The sequence below is a fragment of the Rattus norvegicus genome, chromosome 20 (genome assembly GCF_036323735.1).
Source record: "Rattus norvegicus strain BN/NHsdMcwi chromosome 20, GRCr8, whole genome shotgun sequence".
NCBI lineage: Eukaryota > Metazoa > Chordata > Mammalia > Rodentia > Muridae > Rattus > Rattus norvegicus.
The window spans coordinates 13,503,574-13,529,666 of record NC_086038.1 but is presented as its reverse complement, the minus strand read 5'-3'; the positions used below and the strand labels follow the sequence as shown (position 1 = coordinate 13,529,666).

Genomic DNA, 26,093 nt, shown 5'->3' with positions numbered 1-26,093 from the left:
CAGCCAGCACGGTGTCCTGAGCCACTCTGTGGTCCCATGGGCTGGGGCACTGTTGAAGATAACTTTTTCAGTGGAGGGAGGGGACACCTCCCGGGATGATTTTAATGGCCAGTTTGACACAGTGAAAATGTCTCAATGGGGACTTTCTAGATTAGGATAGTCTGAGGGATTTATCGAAACTATGTTCGTTCATGTGGGAGGACCTGCTCGCCATGGGCAGCATTATTCCCCAGGCTCGGTATCCTACGGAGAAAGCGAGTGGAGCGCCATCATACACACATTGATTTGTTCTCTCTACCCATGACTCTGAATGTAATATGACTGACTAGCTACCTCACACTCCTGCCACCTTAACTCCCACACAGTGATAGACTGTGATCTCCAGCACATAAGCACTTTATCCCATAACCCGTGCATGGGTACACATGGGTGTGCATGGGTGCATGCATGCGTGTTTGTGTAGTAAGTGCCATCAGGATTTTTCTTTATAAATCACAGCAACAGGAAACAGCTAAGACAGGTCTTCCTCTGACTCCTTGGATTCTCCCTTCATGGAGTTGAGCATGAAGTTTCTCCTAAAGCAGTTTCTCCTTGCCTTTGGCCATTTTGTCTTCCTGGGCCCTTGGCATCTTCTCCCTTCCGCTTACCTTGTGTTTGAGAGTGGGTCTTAGGGGTGTGGCTCAGTCTGTAGAGTTCGTGTTCAACGTGCACATGACCCTGGCTTCCAACCCCAGCACCACATTCCCCACCTTCGCTGTAACAAAGACCTAGAAATGTGTCTTTTCACTCAGGTCCCTTTGCTGACACATGTGGCTTACATCTCTGTCCATCCATCTCCCGAGAGCTGCCACCACCCACCCAAGCCTTAATGTTCCTTCTTGACCCTTGAGAGCAAGTTGACCTACTTCTTTGATTCAGGCCCGGTACAGGTTGGCCTCTGTTCTGCTGGCCTCCCGGCACAGATGGTGGCCTTTTAGCACCCATCTCATCCCTGTAGACTCCGTGCAGAGCCTTGTCTCCCTTCTCCTGCCCTGCTTAGGGGTTTATCAAACATGCCTCCCGTGGCAGGATATTGCACATCTGCACAAACAGGTATACAGCGTCCCCTCCCTCACCAGGCATTCCACCAGAGGAGGTGGCAGGGGGGTTCTAAATGAGGAGGGTTGACATGTCACCTAGTTTTGTCCCGGCAGCTCCTGCTTAGATGCTTATTTTAGTGCTTAGAGCCCTAAGGGTAGAATTCCATCCTGGCTCTGGTGACCGACACACCCTTGGCTTCCTGATGTCTCTTAGGTTCCTTAGGGAATGTGGTGGGTTTGGGGCCAGAAACACCCTACCCTGCTGCCTAAGGTTCTTCTGCCTCCCAAATCCTGGTTTGCTCCCTGCTGCCAACCTGGTACCTTTTGGACCGGTTGAACATTAAGAGAAATTTCCCTGGGGATTCCATGGCAACACACAAGCTCAGTGCAGCTTCTGATCTCAGGGCTTCTCAGTCAGCATCTTCCCCAAGGAGTTAGGTATTGCATTGGGGTGGGGCAGAGGCCTGGCACCCCTTACTGCGGCAGCAGCGAGAAGGCCTGAGGTGGGTTTGTTGACACAGTATCTAGTAACAGAGCCAGCTCTGAGTGCTGGGATCTCCCCTTCTGGAGGACTGGTTTGCCCTTGCAAGCTGGGCTCTAGGGCAGTTTCTAGCCTCTAACTTAGAGAGCCCTGGCCCTATTTAAACTAGAAGAGGACACCCTCTGGTCAGCAGCTGTGCTGACTATGAACTTACAGTAGAGAAAGCTGCACCCTGATTGATCAGTGAGCTCCCCTGGGAAGAGTCTTGAAAGACCTACTAATAGACCAGCGGCAGCTCACCTGTGGGCTAGGTAACCTTTGTTACTTTGTTACCAAGAGTCTAGTTTGTTTCTTTCCATTCCTGGTTGCCTGTCTCTGGACTCCTGAGGGCTTTTCCCTACCTCTATGTCAGCCTCCAGCTGCCCTTTACCCGAAGCTTCCTCCTAGAAGGGACCTCCCTGCCTGTAGGACCCTGATTACAGGAATGCCGCGTGTACAGCTTCAGTTATAAACAGCCAGTGACAGCCCTGTCCCCTGCTCACTTCTCTCTTGCTGCTTGTGGGATACCATCAGCTCTGTTCTGATCCCCAAAAGATTCTCCATCTAAGAAGATTCCTCTTCTCCAGTCCTGTCTCCATCCACCCCAGCACCATCCCTGGGCCAGGTGGCCTCACCCTTGGAATGAAGAGAACTGGACTTGGCGCCATCTGCTTACACACACAGTGTTTCCTCCTGGCTTTCCAAACGGTGTGGGTGGGATGAGGCATGGTTCTTCCACCAGGCACTCCCATCTATGCAGGCAGCAGTGTCTTATGCTGGGCAGGGACGTCACTGGCCCTGCTGACCTCCCTGCACCCCACTGTCTCCCTGGAGCTCACAGTAGCAAGATTGTTCTTCGAAACTAAGGAGGAGGACTGCATGTTGGGGGTGGCTGTCACTGTCAAAGGCCTGCCATCTCCCTAACCCCTTCCCTGTGTGGGATAGGAGTATCATCTAGTCACAGTGGAAGGCATGTGCAGAGAGAGATGGAGGCCGCTTCTCTGATGACCTGCCATTACACTGGGCCGAGAAGTGAGCATCACTCCATCAGATCCTGAGTACCTGCCTTTGACGAGCTCAGCTGACAGTCCTGGATTTCTGGGACCTGCTTGCTTCCCAATTAGATCACTGAGACTCTGAAAGAACCCTCGGGGTTTCATAAAGATGAGGCCCCAACTAGGACCTAGCCAGGCCTTTGAGATTCGATGAATGAAATGAATCTTAATTGGGCACTGTGTTCCAAGCACGGGAAGTTTCGAGTTCAGACACAGCTATGCCCTGGAGGCTCCTATCTGTGGAAGCCACCGTCTGGTCTTACCTGCAGGGACCCATTTGGGTGGGTTATTTCCCCAGAGTGATGGCTGCCACCCACACACATTTGCATGGTCACAGCTTAGGCACGCCACACATACACACACACACACACACACACACACACACACACGTCATGTGGCAGTGACAATGAGGTTCAAGCCCCAGGGATCCAGGTAGGATACAAGAATTAGACAGTTTATATCTAGAAGATAAAGGCCCATGCAGAGGCTCCCTGGTAACCCTAGCTCTAAACTCTGACCCTGAATCCTGACCCTGGGCTCTTCTTGATTAACCTGCAGTCTATACCATGACAGACTTCCCTGAAAAGGACCAGCAGAGTCATTAAGACACAGGGAGTCCATAGCGGGGTCCTAATGTCCAACTGCAAGGCTCCCTGAAGCCTGAGCTGTCCTCAGTCAGGTCCTTCCGTAAGCCCAGTCAGTCTCACCCCGGGTCATACAGGTCCTATCCAGAGACCTTTGCATGAAGTAGCGACCAGGGATGTGGCGAAGCATCATATGGTATGGGATTGCCTGCCGGCCCCCAGGAAGGAACCCCTCAGCTCTACATGTCAGCATCGATCACACTTCTCCTCTAATGATTTAGGAAAATGAGTCATGGAGGGAGGTGGGGGTGGAGTCAACAGTCCTGTTTTAGTCCCAGGAGGTGGGGCAACACGGCTGTTTAGAGTCGGCTCTTGGCGCTAGGAAACTGGAAGAGGGAGTGGGCGGGGCTTTTTAACCCTCCGTGGATGCGGGCTCCGCCCCTTACTGGCATCCGCCTCTGCCTGTAGGTGGGGCAGGTTGGCCAGGTGCCACACAGTGGTTGATTCCACGGGCACGGCCAACCTCTGACATCACCTGTGGCTGGGGAGAGAAGCAAGGAGTGGCCAGGAAACCAGGCAGCACTTTCTGTTGCCTTTGGCACCACCACCGCTGGACGGCTAGGCGTGCCATAACAAAAGCACCCCAAGCGGTGGCCTTTAAACATCAGGAGTGCGAAGTGCGCTTTCTCAGCGGTGTCAGGGGACGGAAGGCTGAGGTCCAGTTGCTGCTGAGGTGTTTTCTTCTGAGTGTTCTCTCCTGAATCTATGAGTGGATGGCTGTACATAACTCCTCTTGGATCAAATGTCTTCTCTGTGTGACAGACCCATAGTCCAGTCCTTATGGACTGCTAGTTATACTGACCTAGAATCCGCCCCACTGTCTTCATTTCAACTTCTCAAATCCAGCCACATCCCCAGCCTGTGGGACTCAGGACTTCAATGCAGGAATGGGGGGCATGACATGGGTGCAGTCAGTCTATAGTGCCATCATAACCTGGCATCGGCCCATGGTCTCCCAGGTCGTGCAGGCTGTGCCCCCCCCCCCCCATGTCAACATGCTGCAACATGTGTGTCCGTTCTGTCTTGATGGAGACAAAATCAGCAGAGCTTCACTGTTTTGATCTGGGAAGTTGACGGGCTGAGGTACTTTGCCCAGAATCTGCTTGCGAGAGAGTCCCTCCTACCAGCAAGAGAAAGCAGGATCAGACAAAAGCCCTAAGCCTGAAGGCCACCCTACCCTCAGAGGCAGGAGGACTATGACACACAGCTGCAGCGGTCACAGTCACAGGAAGGGCAGCTTGCTGAGGGAGGAGGTGGTGCTACCTAGAGGCCTGGTTGGTCCAAGGTCCATGTGGTAGTGACAGCCAGGGAATCCTGGTGAGGCACACATCAGGCAAAGGGCAAGGAGCAGTAGACATATTCCAAATAGCAGGAGTCTGGATGGCAGGCAGTAGGCTCTGATATACCCCTTCTCAGCCCTCCTGGAGCAGCTACCTTTGGGCTTCCCGTGGGCTACGCCCACCTTGGGTCAGAGCCTCCTTTCCCTTTCATGTGTGGATCAAGGCAGCTACTCCTTGGTCCCAGGCACAAGGCAAGAAGGAGAGGAGGCCTTGTGGTCTGCTCAGCGTCCTCGTTTCCTACTTTGTGGGGGCCGCAGGTGACCCTCGACTGGATGAGCCTCTGGAATTTAGTGACTTCAAGCGCATGGCCAAATGGGTACCAAGGCTATCGGTACCTCCCTCTTCCTTCCTGGTGGACCGTCTCTGAGGGCTTTGTCCTCAGAGGGAGCTGATGTCTCTGCTTCTGTCCTGCAGAGTGAGCTGGATTTGGAAAAGGGCTTGGAGATGAGGAAGTGGGTTTTGTCCGGAATCCTGGCCAGCGAGGAGACATACCTGAGCCATCTGGAGGCCCTGCTGCTGGTGAGGAGGCCCTTGCTGGGATTCCCCTCAGACCTCATCCCGGGCATCCGAGCTTCTCTAAGGGCTGGGAGATACCGACTGGGGACCTCAACCGCCAAGTTTCCCCTTTCTTTTAGTTAATTTTTTTTCCCCATTGGGATTTGAAAATAATAGGGCTGGGATATAGTTTAGTGATAAAGCCATTTGTCTATCCAGAATGGCCAAGGTCCTACCTGGGCCCGATTGCAATACCAAGAGATAGAGATAGATAGATAGATAGATAGATAGATAGATAGATAGATAGATAGATAGATAGATAGATAGATAGATAGATACATACATACATACATACATAGATACATAGATACATAGATACATAGATAGATACATAGATACATAGATAGATAGATGGGGGATGGGTGGACGGATGGGTAGTTAGGTAGGTAGATAGATGGATGGATGGATGGATGGGTGGACAGATGAGTGGGTAGGTAGACAGACAGACAGATAGATAGGGGGGATGGGTGGACAGATGGGTAGTTAGGTAGGTGGGTAGGTAGATAGGTAGGTAGGTAGATAGATAGATAGATAGATAGATAGATAGATAGATAGATAGATAGATGGACAGATGAGTGGGTAGGTAAACAGACAGATAGATAGGAAGATAGATAGATAGATAGATAGATAGATAGATAGATAGATAGATAGATAGATAGATAGATGGATGGATGAGTGGATAGATAGATAGATAGATAGATAGATAGATAGATAGATAGATAGATAGATAGATAGACAGACAGATGAGTAGGTAGGTAGACAGACAGATAGGAAGATAAAGAGATAGACAGACAGACAGACAGACAGACAGACAGACAGATGATAGATATATGGATGGGTGGACGGATGAGTGGGTAGATAGATAGATAGATAGATAGATATGATAGACAGACAGACACAGACAGGGTTAGCTAGCTAGATGAATGAATGAATGAGTGAATGAATGAATGAAGCCACTTCACCTGTGCCACCCTCTAGCCCATGAAGCCTCTGAAAGCCGCTGCCACCACGTCTCAGCCTGTGCTGACCAGCCAGCAGATTGAGACCATTTTCTTCAAAGTGCCTGAGCTCTACGAGATCCACAAGGAGTTCTATGACGGGCTCTTTCCCCGCGTACAACAGTGGAGCCACCAGCAGCGCGTGGGTGACCTCTTCCAGAAGCTGGTGAGTCAGTTGGGTACGCTGGCACTTGCGGCTTTGGGGACGAGGTTTGTCCCTTGGACATGTGTCCCAGGGAGACATCCAGGAGACAGTGGGAAGGAGAGCCTGGGGTGTATCTGTAGCTTTGGTGCCAAAGGGCAGGCCGCTGGGAGGGAGAGGTGCAGGGACACATGGCCAGCCCAGCTGAAGTCCAGCGAGTGCGTTGACCTGATCTCGGCTCCCTACTGTTTTTTTTTTTGTTTTGTTTTGTTTTGTTTTGTTTGTTTGTTTGTGGGTTTTTGTTTTTTTTTTTTTTTTTTTTTTTTTTCGGAGCTGGGGACCGAACCCAGGGCCTTGCGCTTCCTAGGCAAGCGCTCTACCACTGAACTAAATCCCCAACCCCGGCTCCCTACTGTTTTGCTTGGGGTTTCCAGGCTTCATGCGGATCAAGATGTGTTTGAGACTAAAATGTTTTTTTGCCACCCAGCACAGCCAGTCTTGGGCTCTCAGTGGAGAACGGCGTTTTGCTTGGAGAGCTGGCTACACGTGACAGCACACTGGGGCTTGGTTACAGGTCAGCCCCTGTGTCTGCAGGTCTCCCCCTCTGCACCCTGGACTCTCCCAGTGCCGAGATAGAGTTGTGCATGTGCTGCGTGTGTGCAGTCTTTACTTTGGCATCATCACCCCCCTACCCCCCAAACAATACAGCACAACAGCTATTTACATGGTGGTTACCATGGATTAGGCCTAGAGGTGATTGGGAGCATGTGAGTCCGGGTCTGAGGCACGTACGTGTCGTTTCAGCCGTTTGGGAAGCTGAAGCAATAAGGTTGTTTGGGCCCAGGAGTTTAGGGGTCCAACCTGGCCAAAATGGTAAATAGAGGAAGAAGAGAGGGAGTGTGTGCCTAGCTAGAAGCCTCCACAGAGAGGCTTGGATCAGGTGACAGCTCTCTACAGAGTTGGGTCCCACTGTGACATCAAAGGGCACCATGTTACCTGCATTGAGGTCGCCCCATAAAGCAGGTCCTGTTTTCAAAGAGACTGAGCAAGGAAGACTGAGTGAGTCCCGTGTTTTTATTTGCCGTAAAAGAGTACATCTGCCGGCCATGAGGGGCCATCAAACCAGAGGACAAGAGGAGGTAAACAACAGATTAGGGTTTCTGGAAGTCCTCAGTAGATCAGAACTGACCAGGAAACTGACAGGTGCCCGGGGGAGACGTTAGTACAGGGTAGGAACAGGAAAGGAGGGGTTCCTGACAGAACTGCCCAGCAGAGAGGTTACCCCTCCTAGCGCTAGCCCTGGTCTCTTTCTAATGATGGCTGATCCTAATTCCTAGATTGGTCGTGCTTCTGACACACACACACACTTTGCTTGGGACCTTCTCCCCATGCAGAAAATAGTTCTTCAGGCTTAACAGTGGTCCAAGGGCAGGGTTCCTGAAAATGACCCATAGCCACACACCTTATTGGGTGCCATGCACCCAGAATTCTGTGACAGAACTTTTCCTGGACACACACACATACACCCTACTCACCCCATTTGCCTCAGTTGTGCCAGACAGGGATCCCACGACAAACCAAAGTATAGATAGCACCAAAGTCCAACTTGATGAACCAGTGAGTTTTATTGGAGTGACAGAGTCTGGATGAGGAGCACAAATGACTCACTGTCAGCTACATCACCAAAGCCAGCCCAGCACAGGTGACAGCCCACAAAAGCTGAGAACCTGGAACACACTGAGAGTGTTCTGAGAGTGTCCTTTTAGGGTGCCTCAGTTGCTCTAAACCTCTTGCAGGCAGCTTGACTGGTTTCTGACTTTTCCAGGCAGCTGATCTGGGTCTGCTCTCAGTCTTTGCTTGTCTGAGAGAAGCTCAGCTCTTATTGTTTACTTTGGCAAAAGAGGCGGGGGGGGGGGGGGGGTTTGTGTTAGTGAATCTGGTCAGTTTCAGGGACTTCCTGAATCTGTTTTGAGTTGTTTACCTTCCTACTCCAGGAGCTTTGTGCAGAATGGGATGTTTTAATCTTGAGAAAAGGGTTATGCAGGAGGAGCCCAGTGGCCCCAGTTCAGGGTGAGGCTTTCCTCTTGGCTCTTGGCTCTTTTCCCTTTCTCTTCCAGCCCTGTGTCAATAAGATTAAACCTTGAAGAACAGACTCATCCTGAAGCCTTCAGAAAAGCAAAGAATAGTGTTGGGACAGGATAGGGGGTTGGGGCACACCCAGCACTTACCCAGAATGAAACCACTCAGGGGACTTTTCTCTTTCCCAGTCTTCTAAAACTAAGGAATGCTGGAACTTAAGTTTTAGAATGTTACTTTTGGTTGGTGTGTTGCTCTTCAGCTGTCCCTCTGCAAGGGAGAGCTGTTGCCCAGGCCATCTGATGAGCACCCCATGTGTCTTTAACTCGGGCTGAATGCTGAGGGCTTCCCAGGACAGATAGACAGTCCTACACTCCACCCTTTCAGTCTGCAGCAAGGCTAGCCCAGCATCCCCTCCAGGAGTCCTAAGACTATCCCGACTTTGGCGCCTTCTCTAGAGCCCTGGACTCCTGAGTTACCGCCACGGTGCCCCTTTCCTGTACTTGACTCTCAGCGAATGAGGTCTTGTTCGTGGTTAAAATCCTTTCCCCCAGTCCCTGTCTGATTCAGGATCCAACCCTGTCCAGTGTTATGTGCGTTTGGTTATGATGTCTCTTTAGGCTCCTACTGTTTGTGTCAGCTCCCTGAACTGACGTTCTCCGAAGGGCACAGGCTGCTCTGAGTCTGTCAGACGTTTCCTCAGGTCTCTTTGGTAAAGAATGACCACAGTAGGGATTCTGGCCCGTCCCTAGGCATACTAACGAGATACTGCCGATCTCCCGTTTATGCCGTTATCATTCAGCTCCGGTTTCCAATTGCCAAATACATAAGAGTTAATTTTTTAGTATTTCTCGTGCCTGGAAAGAAGTGAGCTCTTAGGCAAGAGAAAAGAAAAGTCATGCAAGTGGTCCTGGGCTGAAATGCTCTGGACTCCACACCGAGAGGCCGTCACGACCCCTCAGGCAGCCGGGAGGCCCTCACTCAGTGGCCTGCAAAAGGGAAGACAGGGTGGATGCAGGAGTATTCCGAGTCTTAATGGTTGTGGTTTGTTCAGCGAAGGAAGGTCTGGAATTTAAGCTCGCAGCAACTTCTCTGAGAAAACCCATATAAATGCAAATGCTCACGGAGGTGAAATGTATGCTCAACTTAGAGAACTCCGGGAACAGCTAGTGCACCAGGCTTCTAGCCCCCAGGTGGCTGCCGTGAGAGGCTCAGACCTAGCCAGCATGTCCGTCCGCTCTGTCTGCAAGCTGTTGCTTGTGAAGACTAGGCTTTTTTTTTCCTCACTGCCCCCAAATGATGTGAGACCCAGAGATGATTGTGGTGGTGCCACATACCCTTCCACCTACCCATGGAAACTGCTTAGTTGAGTGTGTATCGGAACAGGAGCTCAGTGAGGGAAACCTCAAAGCAATCCCCTTCCACCTGCCGGGTCTGTAAGAGCCACGTCCCCCCACTGTGAGGTTTAGGACGGGCAGCCAACTGTAAGAGCTTCCCTTTCCAGTCAGCCAGACCATGTGTTCCTCACCTGCCTGACAGGATCCGATGTGAACACAGCACCGTGGTTACCAGGATCCGTGGATCATGGTCACGGCGGCCCCCTCCCTGTCACCTGCATGGGAGAATTCATCTGGATTCTCACCTCGAGCACAGCATCTTTTATGCAAGCAGAGTGGGAGGAATAAGGAAGGAGCTCTAAAGGGGGCCATTACCTGTCCAGGGCTCTGACTCACTTCTCAACCTGTCACTTCAGGGGAGGGAATCGTGCTTGGTATGTGGGGAGGCGAAGCAGGTGGGAGGAAGCTGCACAGAAGAGCAGGTTTCTGCAGCCCGCGTGCCGTAGCTGGGTCTTTTCCAGAGCTATGCACAAGAACCCAGTCCTCAGAAAGATGGGGAATGGCTACCTATCCCACCCCATCTCACCCGCTCCTCCTTCCACCCTGCAGGCCAGCCAGCTGGGCGTGTACCGGGCCTTTGTGGATAACTACGGAGTGGCCATGGAAACTGCAGAGAAGTGCTGTCAGGCCAACGCTCAGTTTGCAGAAATCTCTGAGGTAATAAAGAGTACAGCGCCGTGATGGTGACGGCGGTGTGCAGGCCGGGGTACTGCCGACTCCCACCGTGTCCTCCCACAGAGTAGAGCAGATTAAAGGTTGGGTATGAACCCCGGCTCTGACTCAGAGTTCGCTGGGTCAGCTCCATCGCAGGATACAGTTGTGATTCAGTCGGAACAATCCTGACAGTGCTGTTCCCCAAGGGGCAGGGCCTGATTCCAGACTGGCTTCCAGGCAGCTAGGATGAGGATCTTAAAGCCCACACCCACAGTGACACACTTCCTCCAACAAGGCCACACCTACTTCAACAAGGCCACGCCCACTCCAACAAGGCCACGCCCACTCCAACAAGGCCACGCCCACTCCAACAAGGCCACGCCTCCTGATAGTGTCAAGCATATTTAGACCACCACATTGAGGTACATCTGTTGAGTGAGTGTCTTGCTGTGTCATGACAGGATGTCACATGTCAGGATAGACTAGGCAGACGAACTCAGTTAAGGTCTATCCTCATGACCTTACCGCCTCTATGTCGTCCTAACCACCTCTCCGAGACCCCAACTCCGGACACAGTAAGTGTGTGTCGCAGGAGTTCCTGTTCCCGATGTGCAAACTTTTGGGAAATACATTTAAACATCAGCAGCCGTGTCCCCTGGCCACTCCCTTATTTTGTCTGTAGTAATTGTAACCCTACCCTTGTGTCCTATCACGGGTGTCTTAGTTGGGATTCCTATGGCTGTGAAGAGACACCGTGACCCCAGCAATTCTTACAAAGGAAAACATTTAATTGGGGGGCTGGCTTACCGTTCAGAAGTTTAGTTCATCATTGTTGTGGGAGGAAGCATGACAGTGTGCGGACAGGCATGGTGTTGGAGAGGTAGCTAAGAGTTCCGTGTCTAGATCCACAGGTGGCCAGAAGAGAGACAGAGACCAGATACAAACAGACTGGGTCTGGTTTGAGCATCTGAAACCTCAAAGCCTTTCTTTCCCCAGTGACACACTTCCTCCAACCTGGCCTCACCTAATAGTGCCACTCTCTATGGGCCATTTTTATTCAAACCGTCACAATGGGAGGCCTGCATCTACTCTACATTCTTGTCACTAGAGGCCATGAACAAGCCTTCTGCTTTGTGGCTTTCTGCCAACAATCTTGGAGCACCCACGGGGGTTCAAAGTTGCTGTGTCTGTAGACCTCTACTAGAGGAATCCCCAGGGTTCACCATCCCAGGCCTGACGGTTGCTCCTTCCCTCTTTGCATTTAACCTCAAGCCATGGCGTGTGGCGGACCTCTAGGCCTTAAAAGAGCACCTCAGATACAGAGAACGTGAACAGGAGGACACTTGAGGCTGGCAGCCCAGTCAGGATCACCCACAGGTCCACTATCTCTCTACTCTACGCAAGGGTTCTTCTCCCTTCCCATCGTATCTCTGCAGTGTCAGGGGCAGCCATGTGACATCTTGGGGGATTGTCACTGTCACCTTTGTACAATTCCCACTCCCTCAGAGCTCCGACTGACTTCTCTTTCTTCTGTCAAACAAGGATGCCGGGAGGAAAGATCCCCATGCAGAAAGGCAGTGTTAGAAAGGAAAATGTAGGTGCCAGAAGGTGACTCACGGTTGAGAACATTCATTACGCAAGCACGGGACCCTGAGTTTAAAACCCTAGCGCCTACATAAAAGCCATACAAGGCATTGTGTGCCCATGATCCCGGTGTTAGAAGGCACAGGTGGGCGCTTGCTGGCCGGCCAGCCTGGCCAACTAGACAACTTCATGTTCTGAGAGAGGTCCCCACTCAAGGGAATAAGGTGGAACGCACTGTCAGTACTCATGTGTGGGGCTCTCTGAAGGGTCACCCCCAAGTACAGGGCAGGTAATGGTCCGTCAGTCTTTCCCAAGACCAGTTGAGAGAGATGTGTGGAGTGGTATCCAGTCAGACCAGAGATGCTCTCCCAATGCTAAATGAGAGTTTGATAAAGATGACTTCTGGAGTCAGGTGTGGGGCAAATGTGTGATTCAACTCTTGGTCTCCTTGAGCCAGGTCACCTGGTCTCTTACACTGGCCACGAGAATGTGGCGTTTGGGCCACTCCCATGCTCCAGTGAGCTCCGCACCTTGCAGTCTCCCTGTTTAGCTTCCCTAGCTCCTTATACCCTCTAGGAACTGCTGAGTAGGATATAGGTAGGACCAACCACTGCAGGGGCTGTTAGCCTCTGAGGAAAGGTACCCAAGTGCACAGCAGGCTTTATCCTCGGTGAGCTAGGCAATACCAGTTCCAAGGTGTTAGTTGTGGCACCGAATTAGGAGGGTGACCCCAGAGACCCTTCCTGTCCCCATAGCAGGTATACATTTATTCAGGGGCTTAGCACCAAGATGCCTGATGTGCTCTTTCTCCCCACAGAACCTGAGGGCCAGAAGCAACAAGGACGTCAAGGACTCAACTACCAAGAACTCTTTGGAAAGTGAGTTCTCCCTGCAGAGGAACAGCTTGTTTGTGCCTTTGTGTGTACCTTTCCAACGGAGTGGGCATTGCTGGAAAGACAGACACTACACCTCATTGGATCCCCACTCTCCTCTCCCTCGCAGCAGCCTACTTACAAGTTAGACTTCACGCAGGGAGAGGGAGGAAGAGGGGCAGAGACCAGCTTTGGTCCCAGCAAGGCAGAACGGATGAGATCCAGACAAGTTTGTTGATGACACGATAGTAGGGAAACACTGTAGGAGGTCTCGGGTACCAGGGGCTTCTAAGGTCATCGTGGGGCAACGGGTAAAAGGTGGTTGGTTCCGTGCCTAAAGAGGTACGATCCCTGTGGCCCACATGGTGGAAGGAGAGAGCCGGTTCTCAAAAGTTACCCTCCAGATTCCACATGCGCACTTGTGCCCGATGTCCAGTGCACATGCGTGCAGACGCGCACACAAAATAAATTAATCTCTGTGTGTAAAAACTCTACTGAGGGGCTAGAGACGTGGTTCAGCCATTAGAAGCCTTAACATCCCTTTCAGAAGGCAGGACCCAGGTTTGGTTCCCAGTGCCCACATGGCAGCTCACATAGACATGGTATTTTTTTTTTTTAATCACATATTAAAGTCTCACTGTGAAGACCAGCAAGGTAGACACACCTGTAATGTCAGCATTCAGGAGACACTTAGGGAAAAGCTGTGCCTGAGGCTGGCCCGGGATACTCAGTGAGACCCTATCTAAGAAAAAAATACACACATTGCTGTGCCTGGCGCTGGGACACGCAGCTCTAGGCTGAGGTACTGAGGAAGCAGACGCGAAGGATTGCAAGTTTGGGCCAGTGAGAGCCCCGTCCTAAAACACTTTGTAAAAACTTTAAGAAAGTTTTATTTTTGTTTTATGTGTGTTGAGTGTTTGACCTGGACGTGTGTATGTGCACCATATGTGCCTAGTACCCACAGAGGTTGGAAAAGGGCATTAGATCCCCTGGGGCTGCAGTTACAGGCAAATGTGAGCTGTTACTCGGGTGCTGGGATTTGAACTCAAGACCTCTGGAAGAGCAGCATGCACTCTTTACTGACGCGCCATCTCTCCAGCCGCCTTAAAGTCCCTTTTAAGAATACCATCACTCTGTCTCCACTGGCCCTGCAAGTAGGACTGTATTTCTCTTCTCTCATAGGTAGCCGTCTAGTTTTGCAACTGAGTAGAACCACTGAGTTCTTCGTTTTATTTTATTGGCTTTGGAGACAGGGTCTCACACCATGGTCCGGACTTGCCTAGAACTCACTGCTATCCTCCTGACTCAGCCTCCTATGTGGGGGGATTATTGATAAGAGCTACCACACATGTCTTAGTTGAGTAGTTCATAAAAATAGTGGGTTTTTTGGCCTGGGGCTATAGCTTGGTGGTACGTACAGCTCTCTCTTAGCCTGCACAGCCCCGATGCTCAGTCTCCATACACACAAGTAAGGGTTCATTCGGCTCACAGCCCGAAAGGATGAGAAGGTCAAGGTCAGGCAGCTGCACTCAGGAAGGGCTGTCTTCACAGTGGGGACTCGGCAGAGCCCCAGCACACACAGGCCGTCACACAGCAAGTCAGACAAGTGTGCCCGAGATAGTTCAAGTCGACAGCAAGCCACTTCCTTGGTGATCCATGTGTAGGTGAATTCGCTCAGGGGCAGAGCCCCATCATGTCTCAAAGGGAAAGCATATCAGCTCCAGACAGCAGACAACAAGGCAAGTACTTCATCGCATAAAGGGCCTGAGCGGACACAGGTAGAGAGGCAGGCTGGCGAGCTACTGAATCCTGGGACCGTGTGTTCAACCTCTGTGCTAATCAGAAAGTAGTTAGGTTGTTAGGCTGGTGGGAACAGTTAGGGTAGTATGAATAGTGAGGCCGGTGTGTGAAGAGGAGTTAGGCTAGTGTGAAGAAGAGTTAGGCTGGCGTGAACAGTTAGGCCGTTATGAGGAGGAGTTAGACTGGTGTGAATATTTAGGCCAGTGTGAATAGTTAGGCTTGTGTGAACAGATGGCCTGGTGTGAATAGTTAGGTTAGTGTGAATAGTTGGGCTGATGTGTGAACAGTGAGGCTGGTGTTAAGAAGAGTGAGACTGGTGTGAACAGTTAGGGTAGTATGAATAGTTAGGCTGCTGTGAAAAGGAGTGAGGTTGGTATGAACAGATAGGCTAGTGTGACTAGTTAGGCTAGTGTGACTAGTTAGGCTGGTATGTGACCAGTGAAGCTGGTGTTAAGAGGAGTGAGGCTGGTGTGAACAGTTAGGGTACTGTGAATAATTAGGCTGCTGTGAAAAGGAGTTAGGCTGGTGTGAACAGATAGGCTGGTGTGAATAGTTGGGCTAGTGAATAGTTAAGCTAGTGTGAGTAGTTAGGCTGGTGTGAACGGTGAGGTGTTAAGAGGAGTGAGGCCGGTGTGAACAGTTATACTCACTCATAGAGAACCATGGAGATAGTTCTATTCCCCAGAACTCCCCTATCCCCACCCCGCTCCTTAGCCCTTCTGAGCCCTAGTTTCCCCTATGTAAAAAAATGGAGACAGCAGCTGGGCAGTGGTCCAGCACTCCAGGAGGCAGAGGCAGGTGGGTCTCTGGGAGTTCAAGACCACCCTGGGCTATAACCAGGACTATCTCCCCCCCCCAAAAAAAATGGAAACAACAGTGTGTACCCTGCAGCAGCCATGCAAATTATGTAAAGGAGTGTGCTTGGATCTGGTAGGAAGACCTTAAGTGTCTGTGCTCGTACAAATGATGCTCATTGCTGTGTAGGAGAAATAAAGGTGGCCCAGGCTGGCCCGGGTGTCCCCAGATAAGTCCCAGATCTCCCACCTGGTATCCCAGTTGGCTTCTGTCCCTCTCGGATCTGGGCTTCTGAAACCTGTTTAGCCATGGACTCTGGGAGCCGCATTCTGGACCACTATAGGGTAGGATTGTGGCCCTCACCGTCCTCCTTGACAGTCCCGGACAGCAACATGTATGGGCTGAACCTTTGCAGAGGCTCAGGCCTGAGCAGCAGCTCTGAACTCAAAGCCTGTAGTATCGCAGACAGATGCTCGAGTTTGGCCTCCTGGCCCTGCAAAGGGGAGGTGGGCCTGCCCTTCCTCCTGGTTTTGAGACACCAGGAGGCAGGTTTACTCTTGTTTTCTCCAAGTGTGGTCATATCTCCCCTTGCCTGTCTCTTCACAGCTCTGCTCTACAAACCTGTGGACCGGGTGACGAGGAGCACACTAGTCCTTCACGTGAGTCCCATTGGGGAGCATGGCATCTGCCTCCCAGGGAGGCCAGGGTCCTCCACTCATCCTCAGACCAGCTAGAGAAGGCCCCTTCACTGGGTCTCTTGTCTTGAGGTTAATGCTGGCCTTTTGCCGGTCTCTAACCTGTGCCCTGCTATTCTACTGCCAACACCTTTATTGAGAATGCAGGACCTTCCCAGAGGTGGCTGGGGGACAGAAGTGCCCCCAGTGGAACAGACAGGGAGGGCTTATCCTATCCCACATGGGCAGGGGTCTGTAAGTGGAAATGTGGCATTGCAGCGAAGTGTGTAAGCGTGTGTAAGCGGAGGTTTCATGGAAAATGGGCAGGGCAGGGCAGTTGGTGTTACCTCCCACCTCGCAGTGTAGGGCACAGGGGGAGACCCACCACCAGGGGGTTCTCTGTACTGAGAAAACAAAACAGAAGCTCCCCATGCCAAGGGAAACCTGTTAACAGCATTCATGCTGACAAAGCCTACCCAAATATTTTGTTCCCTCCCACTAAGGAGCCCCCACTAAGGGCTTGTGTGTGAACTAACGTGGTGAATATCTTCTTTTAATTGCTCAGAAGGTGCCACACTGTAAGCGTTCACACCACCTTCATCCTATTAATGACATAGATGGAGATTTTTGTTTCATTTTGGCCCAGGCGACTTTGCTTCATTTGTTACAACTATGTAGCATTCCACAGTGCACCCGGGCTTTGCTCTGTAGCCTAAGCTGCCCTGGAACTCATGGTTCCTCTGCCTCAGCCTCCTAAGTACTGGGCTTAGAGGTCTATGCTACTGTATCCAGCTTTTTTGTTCTTCATGGAGCTCTGATGGAGTTTTGGGATGGGGCTGGAGGGATGACTCAGCGGTTAAGTACTGCTCCTCCAGGGGACGTCAAGCTCGGCTCTTAGTACCCACGTTGAGTGAGTCACCGTCACCTGTAAGTCCAGCTCCAGGGGAATCTGATGCCTCTGAGTTCTGCACACAGGAGCTATCAGGGTGACAGATCTTGAAGCAGCCAGTCCCATCGCAGTCGAAAGCAGATGATGAATGTGTACGTGCTGTGGCCAGCTAGCTCTCTGCTCTTACACAGCTCGTGATGCCCCAACTAGGTTCGGCGCCGCCCACAGTGGATAGGTCTTCCCCTGTAATTAAGACACTTCCCCACAGGTATGCCCACAAGCCATCCTGGGTCTAGACAACTCCTCATGAAGGCTTTCTTTCTAGACGATTCTAGGATTGTGAAACAGTAACAGTTCACAAGTCCTGGCCAGGTGGCCCGTCCATTTGACTCTGAGATGCTGTCATCTGCCCGTGGCTGTGACTGGTCCAGACATTTGTGTAGCACAGAATCCTGGTAGAGAAAACAGCTGCTTAAGAGGGATGGAGGAAAGGTGGACCTACTCATCTCTCCAGGTTCTCTTTGTAGTTAGGGTTAGGAGTTGAGGGGTGGGGGTTGTTTCTCTCAATCAGGGAGCTGCTTACCATGGGCAGGAACAAAACTGCCCTTGTAGTATATAAATTAGCAATATTTCTGTCAGATTAGGAAGAAGGGCTAAGGCACTCATCTGAAGGAAGGGGAACCTGGAGGAACCAGGGCTTTCTCCCAGCCTTGTGTGTGTGTGTGTGTGTGTGTGTGTGTGTGTGTGTGTGTGTGTGTGTGTGTGTGTGTGTATGCCAGGAGTTCTGGGCCATAATCAGTTCTGCCTTCAGGATACCAGCATCAATGGCCAAAGACATTTGGCCATCAGAGCTGAAAATGAGGATTTAGAGGCATCTAGTGCACCCAGAGGCCCTCAGTGATGCCAAATGTCTATACCACACAGGCATTTTTATTCCACCATAAAGCATTTATCTAGCCCCAGTGTTAATAATACCATGGGCCAGAAACCCTGCCCTAGGTTTTTATAATAATGACAGCTTCTTCTTCTTACTGGGCACATGGGTATGCCATTGGGGCAGGTGTCTACTTCTAAGAAGAAGCTCACTGACAGTAGGCCTGCAGCTCTGAATTGCACGCAGTGTGACTGGATGGTTTCACACCGTGGACTGTACCAGTCCCGTTCTGACTAACTCCGGTCTTCCCACCGGGAACAGGACTTGCTAAAGCACACTCCATCCAGCCATCCCGACCATTCCCTGCTGCAAGATGCCCTCCGCATCTCTCAGAACTTCCTGTCCAGCATCAACGAGGAGATCACGCCCCGCCGGCAGTCCATGACCGTGAAAAAAGGAGAGGTGAGCGTGGCTGGTGGGGGACATGGGGCAGCCTCAGTCTTGGGCACAGCGCAGGACATGTGCTGGGTGTCCTTGGGGAATTCATAACTCTGCAGGGTATAGCATAGTCATGTATGTAGGACGTCAGGGTGACGTTGATTGGGTAATCCTGTACTGCCATGGCCACAGCAGCCTTCTGTCCTTGGCCCTCACTCAGCCACCTCTTGGGCTTGGAACAAATCTCGCCGTAAGCACAGGTCCCCATCTGAAGCAAGAGTGAACAGGAGGATAGCATGTTGTTTGCCTAGAACTGCATTTCCTCCTGATCTTTTCTTGGAAAGCCATGAACACTAGATGTAAGGTTTTGAATGACAAAGAAAAGGATTCACAGTTTAGGGGCTTGAGTCTGGCTGAGGAAGTGGATGTCTTCAGCCCAGAAACTCCATTCTCCTCCCTTTCCCTATGACATCCGGCGATGGCGATTCTCTTTCCTTGCGTCATCAATAAGCAGCCCTCATCCTGTGTTCTTGCCGCCCTTTGACAGAGGAGCCCGGCACATTGGTAGGCACATACCATTTCCATTGGGTGACATCTGGTGAGCTCCACACAGGTACAGGGCAGGGAGCTGCAATCTGACACGAGCTTTTTGTCAGAGATGGTGTTAAAGGTAGGCGAGCAGCTGCCTTATAGCCTCTTGGGTCTTGTGCATAGACAGGACAGTCAAGTTTACACTGGGCATGGAAAGATCATGTGACTGGCTGTGGTTGCCTCTGGGAACCTCTTCTTCCTTTTCTGGCCCACGTGCTTGGTGAGTTTTCTTCCCTCTGTCAGTGCATTGACAGGCAGGCTGCTCTTGTTTTGTCCTCTGTCTTAGTTAGGGTTTTACTGCTGTGAACAGACACCATGACCAAGGACAACAGTTAATTGGGGCTGGCTTACAGGTTCAGAGGTTCAGTCCATCATCATCAAGGCCAAAACATGGCAGCATCCAGCTGGAGCTGAGTTCTACATCTCCATTTGAAGGCTGCTAGCAGAATACTGACCTCCAGGCAGCTAGGATGAGTCTTACAGCCCACACTCACAGTGACACACCTACTCCAATGAGGCCCCGCCCACTCTGCAAAGACCATACCTACTCCAACGAGGCCACGCCCATTCTGCAAAGCCCACCCCTTCTAGTCATGCCACTCCCTGAGCCGAGCCTGTACAAACCATCCCACCCTCCACGTGCTTTTCTGGGAATCGCTGTTCTACAGTTGAGTTGAAAGTACACACTTAACCACGGTCTGACTGGGCTTAATTATGAGTGAGGCACCTGGTCACATTTCTCACAGTGGGCCAGGAGGAGCCTAGGAAGAAGAGGGAACCGCCCTTCAGTTCCATCACCAGACCCATCCAGGCTTTGGTTAAAGCCAACTCGGGCTCCATCCCGGTATCCTGAGGGCTTCCTTGAGCATTCCAGCACTCACAGACACTCCCTTCGATACCTGTTCCTTGTCTCTACAGTAGGGTAGGGGCTCACCTCCCCCAGCCTCACAGTGGTCTGACTTACGGACAGAGCAGTCAATGGCAGCTCTTATAACCCACACCCACAGTGACACCCCCGCTCCAATAAGGTCACATGTACTCCAACGAAGCCACGCCCGCTCCAAGGCCACGCCCGCTCTACCAAGGCCACACCCACAGTGGGCCTGGCCGTGGGTCCACCACTCAATGATCATTAAGCCCACTGAAAGCAGAAGTGGGACCCTAGCTTTTCTAGCTAGTAACCCCTGGGGGGGGGGCGGAAGTGTTGACAGAGCAGTCCCCACCTGGTTGTTTGGTACATGCAGGACCTGGGAAGCAGGTCTCATGTGGAGTTCACTGGGCCCTGTACCAGCTTCTCACCTAAGGCCAGTGGATAAGAGCAGAGCACATGGCTTCCCTATCAGCGTCCGATATATCTAACCGGGTGACCGACCCACATCTGCCAAGGTCTCACGTGTGCCTCACTGGGTGCCTGCTGCACACACCCATCCCACCTGGTGCCTTTTCTCTTTGGTCAACTGTTCATTTAGGAGAGCTTGACAGGAGAAGCAAATGCTTGAACCGCTCTTGCCTCACCCCTTAATGTAGGACAGAATCCGCTCCTGTGTCCCTCCCTGTTTTCTGTTTAGGATCCCTGAAAACGAAATATTCAGAGCATAACTGCCTTAGGGACTAAGAGATCTCAGCCCCAGTTAGCAGCTGTCTGCAGGTCTGGAGGGTAGAATGCTTATGAAGACAGGAGCTCGTACCTGCAGAGGGGCTACCCCAGCTGCTAGAGGGAGAGAGGACTAATCTTTTGGTTTTTTGTTTGTTTTTTTCAAGATTCATTTATTATATAAGTACATGGTAGCTGGTAGACACACCAGAAGAGGGCATCGGATCCCATGACAGATGGCTGTGAGCCACCATGTGGTTGCTGGGAATTGAACTCAGGACCTCTGGAAGAGCGGTCAGTGCTCTTAGCCACTGAGCCATCTCTCCAGCCCAAGAGAACTAGTCTTAGAGGCTTTGAAAATGTACAGTTCTACTTAACACCCCTTCATCCGGCTCTGTGGTTGCCTCAGGGCTCACCTAAGGCAGGGTGGCAGACAGGTGCCTGTATGTGTGCCCTGGATGCCCAGGCATATGAGCTCCTCCTCAGCGTCCTCCTCAGCTTCCTTCCAACAACACGGTGCTTGATGCTGTAGGACAGGTACCATAAGGACAGCTTTCCAACCCCATGTCGATCCGCACCCACGGCTTGCCCGTGACATGAGCGTCTGTGCTCTCGAAGCATCGAAACAGACATGGTGACGTAGAGATGCCATCTGTGTTGGAGATGGTGCAGACCACCCTTCATGTTACTAGCCAGGAAAGAACCTGTAAGCCTCCCCGTGGGATGGGTCAGGGCATTGTAGAGAGACCCAAGTATGAGCTAGGGGCAGCACCTGACCTCTAGTCAGTCTGCTCTGATCTCTTCATGCTTTTTAGCCAAGTCTTCCCGCTCCAGAGCTGGCCCTTTTATGGTAGTTTCTGGGCAGCGTTAGAGGTAGTTTCCAAACTGAACAGAGGCCAGCAGCCTCTGGCAGGCCAGAATCCTCGCCCTAATTCACCAGGATTCTAGCTACCCAGGATGGGGAGTCCGGGCTCTCCTCTCAGCTTCTGGATCAGAGGATCTTGGAGACACATTTTCCTTCCAGGCCCCAGTCCTGTGAGCTGGTGGGTGGGTGCATACTTGTTTATCCGAATTAACTTCACAGTTAGAGAACTAGATCCCTGCTGCTGGGTAATTTCCTCCAAGTGGTTGTTGCCTCTCCGCTTTGAGGTCTGCAACTAGGGCTTTGCAGGAGATTCGAATGATCCCAGTTCTCTGCCTGGGATCCTAGAGGCCCCTTGTGGAGGGAGGCGGGCAATGGGTTCCGAAGGTGCTTTACAAAGGAACCGTGCTGGCGAAGGTGGACGGTGAGAGCAACGGAGCTTAGGTGGAGAATGCTAGGCTTACCTGCTGCTGCTTGAAAAGACCTGGGGGACTAAGGAAATCTATACCTCGGTACTAGAGCGCTTGCCTATCATGCTTGAAACACTAGACTCCGTTCCGGCAACACGTACACACACACAGAGTTGTTGAGTAACTGCAGCTGGAAAAGTCAAACCCATTCACAAGAGGTCTTAAGGAGCAGTGGTGAGCCAAGATGGGAGAAGGCTGAGACACCCACCCCACTCCCCACCCAGTAGTAGGAATGCTTGCTTGCTGTCGTGAACTGGGACACATTGTCCACAGCCCAAGCAGAGGATCAGAAATGTAAGTATAACACAATATCAGAATATACAAGAGTCCCGGGCTCAGTCCTCAGACCACAGAAGCCTCAGCAAATGGTGTCCAGTAGTCCCTGTGAGGCCCTATGTGTGTGTTGTCTCATTTAATCCCCCTGTCCCCCAAATGCCACCAAGCAGGTCTCTCCGTATTCATCTTACTTCTTCTCCTACGGCACTAACCTGGAACCCAGGTCCTTGTCCATGCCAGGCAAACCCTTCGTCACTGAGTTACAGTCCAGCCCCTGCCCCAGCCACCCCGTGTGATCGAAACCGAGGCAGAGATAAAGTAAACACACTGCACCAAGGAGAAAGAGGGTGTGTACGTTAAATCCACAGAGCGCACTTCTAAATTTAGTCTGCCCAAAGGAGGCCCGGGTTGGGCAGGTTCCCAAGCAATGCCAGGGGACAGGCTGAGAAAGCAGAGGGAATCCCAGTTCCCCTCACTCCCAGGGTGCCCGGCCATGTCGGCAGGCGATGGTGTCCCTTGCAGCTGGTATTTCCTACCTGAATGAGGAACGCCTACCCCCTCCACATAACAAACGCACACATATCTTCATCCATTGCCCTCTCCCACGACAAGGGGACAGAGACACCTGCATAGGGTCTCCTACCACACAGAGAAACCAGGACGCACATTGTTGTGTTTTATAAAAAAGAAAACGAAGAAGGGGCGTGTTTGGTGGAGGTGATGTAGGGTGAGGAGGAAGGGAGTGCCTCAGCAAACCCATGCTGCTTCCCCCTGAGGTACCAGTCACATGACAGTATAGTATAGATCAAAGTTTATTTAGGGCATGGGGAAGGGAGTTGAGGGAGGGAGGGAGGGGGAGAGAGAGAGAGAGAGAGAGGGAGGGAGGGAGGAAGAAGAAGGAGGAGGAGGAGGAAGAAGAAGGAGGAGGAAGAGGAGGGAGGGAGGGACGGAGGGAGAGGGAAAATTAATACACAGGAGTAAAGGCCAGCCATGAGCATGTGGTGGGGGGGGGGGGGATAGGGAGAGAAGGGACAGAGGGGAAGGAAGAAGAGAGCAAGAGAAGAGAGTGAGGAAGGGGCAAGCAGCCCCTTTTATAGTGAGTCAGGCACACCTGGCAGTTGCCAGGTAACCGTGGGGCAGGGCGGAGCCTAGAAGGAACACCCAACAGTCTCACACTCACGCAGGAGCCTGCACACAGTCCGGCCATTTCAGCCAACCGGCCTCTCTGAGTTACAGACTCTTTGGATCTGGGTCCAGTGAGGTCCTGGGCTGTCTGTCTTAGGGCAGGAGTGGGTGGGAGGCTGTCCTGGGTGAGACTTTGAGTCAACAGTTTTTCCTAACCGGCTGGCCTCTCACTGTTGAGGCTGTTAGCAGAGGTGGTCCAGCCTTGACCTCGCCTGTGTGCCCTGGAGAGTAGAAGCAGGCTGGAGCGGAAGCCATTACTGGGCACCCTGTGCTTCCGGATCTATAATGAGGCTGAGGGGCACTTCTGATTCAGGTGTCTCCTGGGCAGACAAAGCCTGAGCCTGAACATTCCCAGACTGGGGCCCAGGGCTGGCAAGGTTGGCTGGGAAGTGTTTGAGGGCCCCCTGTGATGAAGCTGGGGGGAGGGATTAAGTAACCGTTGAGATGTCAGAAATATTTTTTACAACCAAGCTAAGCCTGCCTCTTGGAAGCTCTTAAGCCTGCAATCCATTGAGCATTCAGTGAGCTCTTGTCTGGACGTTACTGACCCACAGCTTCTAGGCTGAGCTTAGGGTTCCCTCTGCTGGCCATTGCAAAAAGTTCAGTTACTTTGTACAGAGAAAAGACTGCCACCTTGTGGTCTGAGGACTCATCTCTGTGTCCTTACTGAGGAAGCAGCCGTGTAATCATTCTCCGTGCAGATGTTGGTGTTCCGTATCCTGTATCCCTCTACCACTGACCTAAAAAAAAAAAAAAAATCTAGATACCCAGTTTCTAGAATCTTCCCTCCAGCCTCATACATGTCTTCAGATCTGTATAGTGTTGCCCTGGGGAAATAGCTCATCCGTTTAAAGGCTAGGCTCACAGCCCCAAAGACAACTGCGGGTATACTGTTTCTTGAATCTTGTAGCTATGATCACCCAGAAAACCTTCTGCCCTGTGGAAGTATGTATGAGAGAGTGAGGGAGTCATGGTCTTAGCATGCTGGTAGCCTTCCTGCCCTTCTACATATGGGCACTGGCCTGTAGGAAATACTTGGCTGTCTTGTGCAAGCAGTTAGGTGACCATGAGGAGCTAAGCTGCCTGTGTTGGTGACATGTAGCTCTCCATGTCAGGGGATCTCAGGGGACCTGCCCAGGCTGCACTGGATTCTAACTTCTGTTCCTACAGAGCGTGGGGAGTAGAACTTAGAAGTCAGAAGCCGTAGGCCCAGAGGAACTGGGCTCACTGCACAGCCCCAGTCCACTGTGATGAGGGTAGGGAGCATCCTGCTTCTCAGGGGGAGTAGGGGTGCAGCCACACCTCAGGCTGAGGTAGGCAATAGGCTTCCATGCACTTTGTTGTAAACGTCTGCCCTACAGATCCTTCCCAGGCAGTGTCAAGAGCAATCAGCCTCTAGAAAGCCTTTCTGGAGCCAAGAGCTTCCCCAGGCTTGTGAACTCCTAAGGTCAATGAATACCCTGCTGTATGCCATCCTTGGGATGGCCTTTCTGGGGGCCATTTTCTTCTCTTTGAATTGAGCTTGGGGGTGGCTCACAGTAGCCACACCTCACCCTACCTCTGTCCTTTGTGTGGCACATCGCCCAAGCCACATGAGATGTCTGACTTTGTTTTAATACATTGATGGCTTACCTCATCGAGCCCGCTTAGCCACGTCTTGAGCTGTACACGTGAGGTGGACTGTCCCTTGGCTCTCAGATGGACTGTGGAGGTACAGAAGGCTCAGGGCCTGCAGGGAGACTATCTTCATATTCTTTTACTTGTCCTAGGCCCTGTCCACCTCTGTCACACATCCTATGCTGCCCACCTGTTCTCTCTGTTGGCTTTGTTCCTAGGCAACAGATGTCTGGGCGGAGATCAGAGGTGGGGTCCACAGCTTTGTGAAGCCTTCAGCGTTCGACTCAGCCCTAGACTCAGCCCATGTCCTCAGCACTGCCTCTTCTCAGAAAATTCCTGGGCCCATCTTCTCACTACTGAAAGGCTGCCCAGTCAGGCCCTGGAGTACCGTGTGTGCCTGGGAACAATCACTTGACAGGAGTATCCCTTTTATGTGGCTAATCTCAAGTTAACACCTTCGCGAGGCATTGGTCACCCCAAAGTAACGTCCATCTCTGCCCTATTCTCTGGTGTTCTTCTGGGGGCCAAGCATCTAGAAAGGACTCAGAATCGTTGGCTGAATAAAAGAGATGCCAGGAGTCACATCTATTAGCAGGCAAATAAAATAAATAGAACATTCTAGGAAGTTAATGTACAGGAAGTGAAAATCCCCAAAGAGGTTTCTAGGTGATCTCCTTGCTCCTGCTGAGCCCAGAGGGCCCAGTATCCCCCTTCCCACCCCATCCATCACCCTGACTTGCCCCTGTCTACACCGTGCCCACAGCACCGGCAGCTGCTGAAGGATAGCTTCATGGTGGAGCTGGTGGAGGGGGCCCGCAAGCTGCGTCACATCTTCCTGTTCACTGACCTGCTCCTCTGCACCAAGCTGAAGAAACAAAGTGGAGGGTGAGTGGTGTTGGCTGTGCCCTCCCTACAATGCTCCAGAGGGCAGTTTCTGACAGATATGAGTAACAATGTGGCCGGACCTCCTGCTCCTTACACTGTTTCCATCTGTAGATGCTGATGCCCTGCCATAGCGCCGGGTAGGGTGAATTTCTGACAGCTGTAACAATGTTACCAGACCTCCTACTCCTTAAACTGTTTCCAGAGTCTTTATATGGTACCAGGCTCAA

At 51.7% G+C, this 26,093-nt stretch overlaps 1 protein-coding gene across 2 annotated transcripts in view; it reads left to right on the top strand.

Annotated features, from left to right (window-relative positions):
- Bcr (BCR activator of RhoGEF and GTPase) overlaps nucleotides 1–26,093 on the top strand; it is a 127,602-nt gene that overhangs the window by 66,667 nt on the left and 34,842 nt on the right. The window contains 7 exon segments of one of the 2 annotated variants that reach the window (NM_001419609.1): nucleotides 5,053–5,157; nucleotides 6,172–6,357; nucleotides 10,356–10,463; nucleotides 12,862–12,922; nucleotides 16,118–16,170; nucleotides 18,270–18,410; nucleotides 25,745–25,866. In NM_001419609.1, coding sequence (NP_001406538.1) covers nucleotides 5,053–5,157; nucleotides 6,172–6,357; nucleotides 10,356–10,463; nucleotides 12,862–12,922; nucleotides 16,118–16,170; nucleotides 18,270–18,410; nucleotides 25,745–25,866 — 776 coding nt within the window. 2 annotated transcript variants of the gene reach the window in all.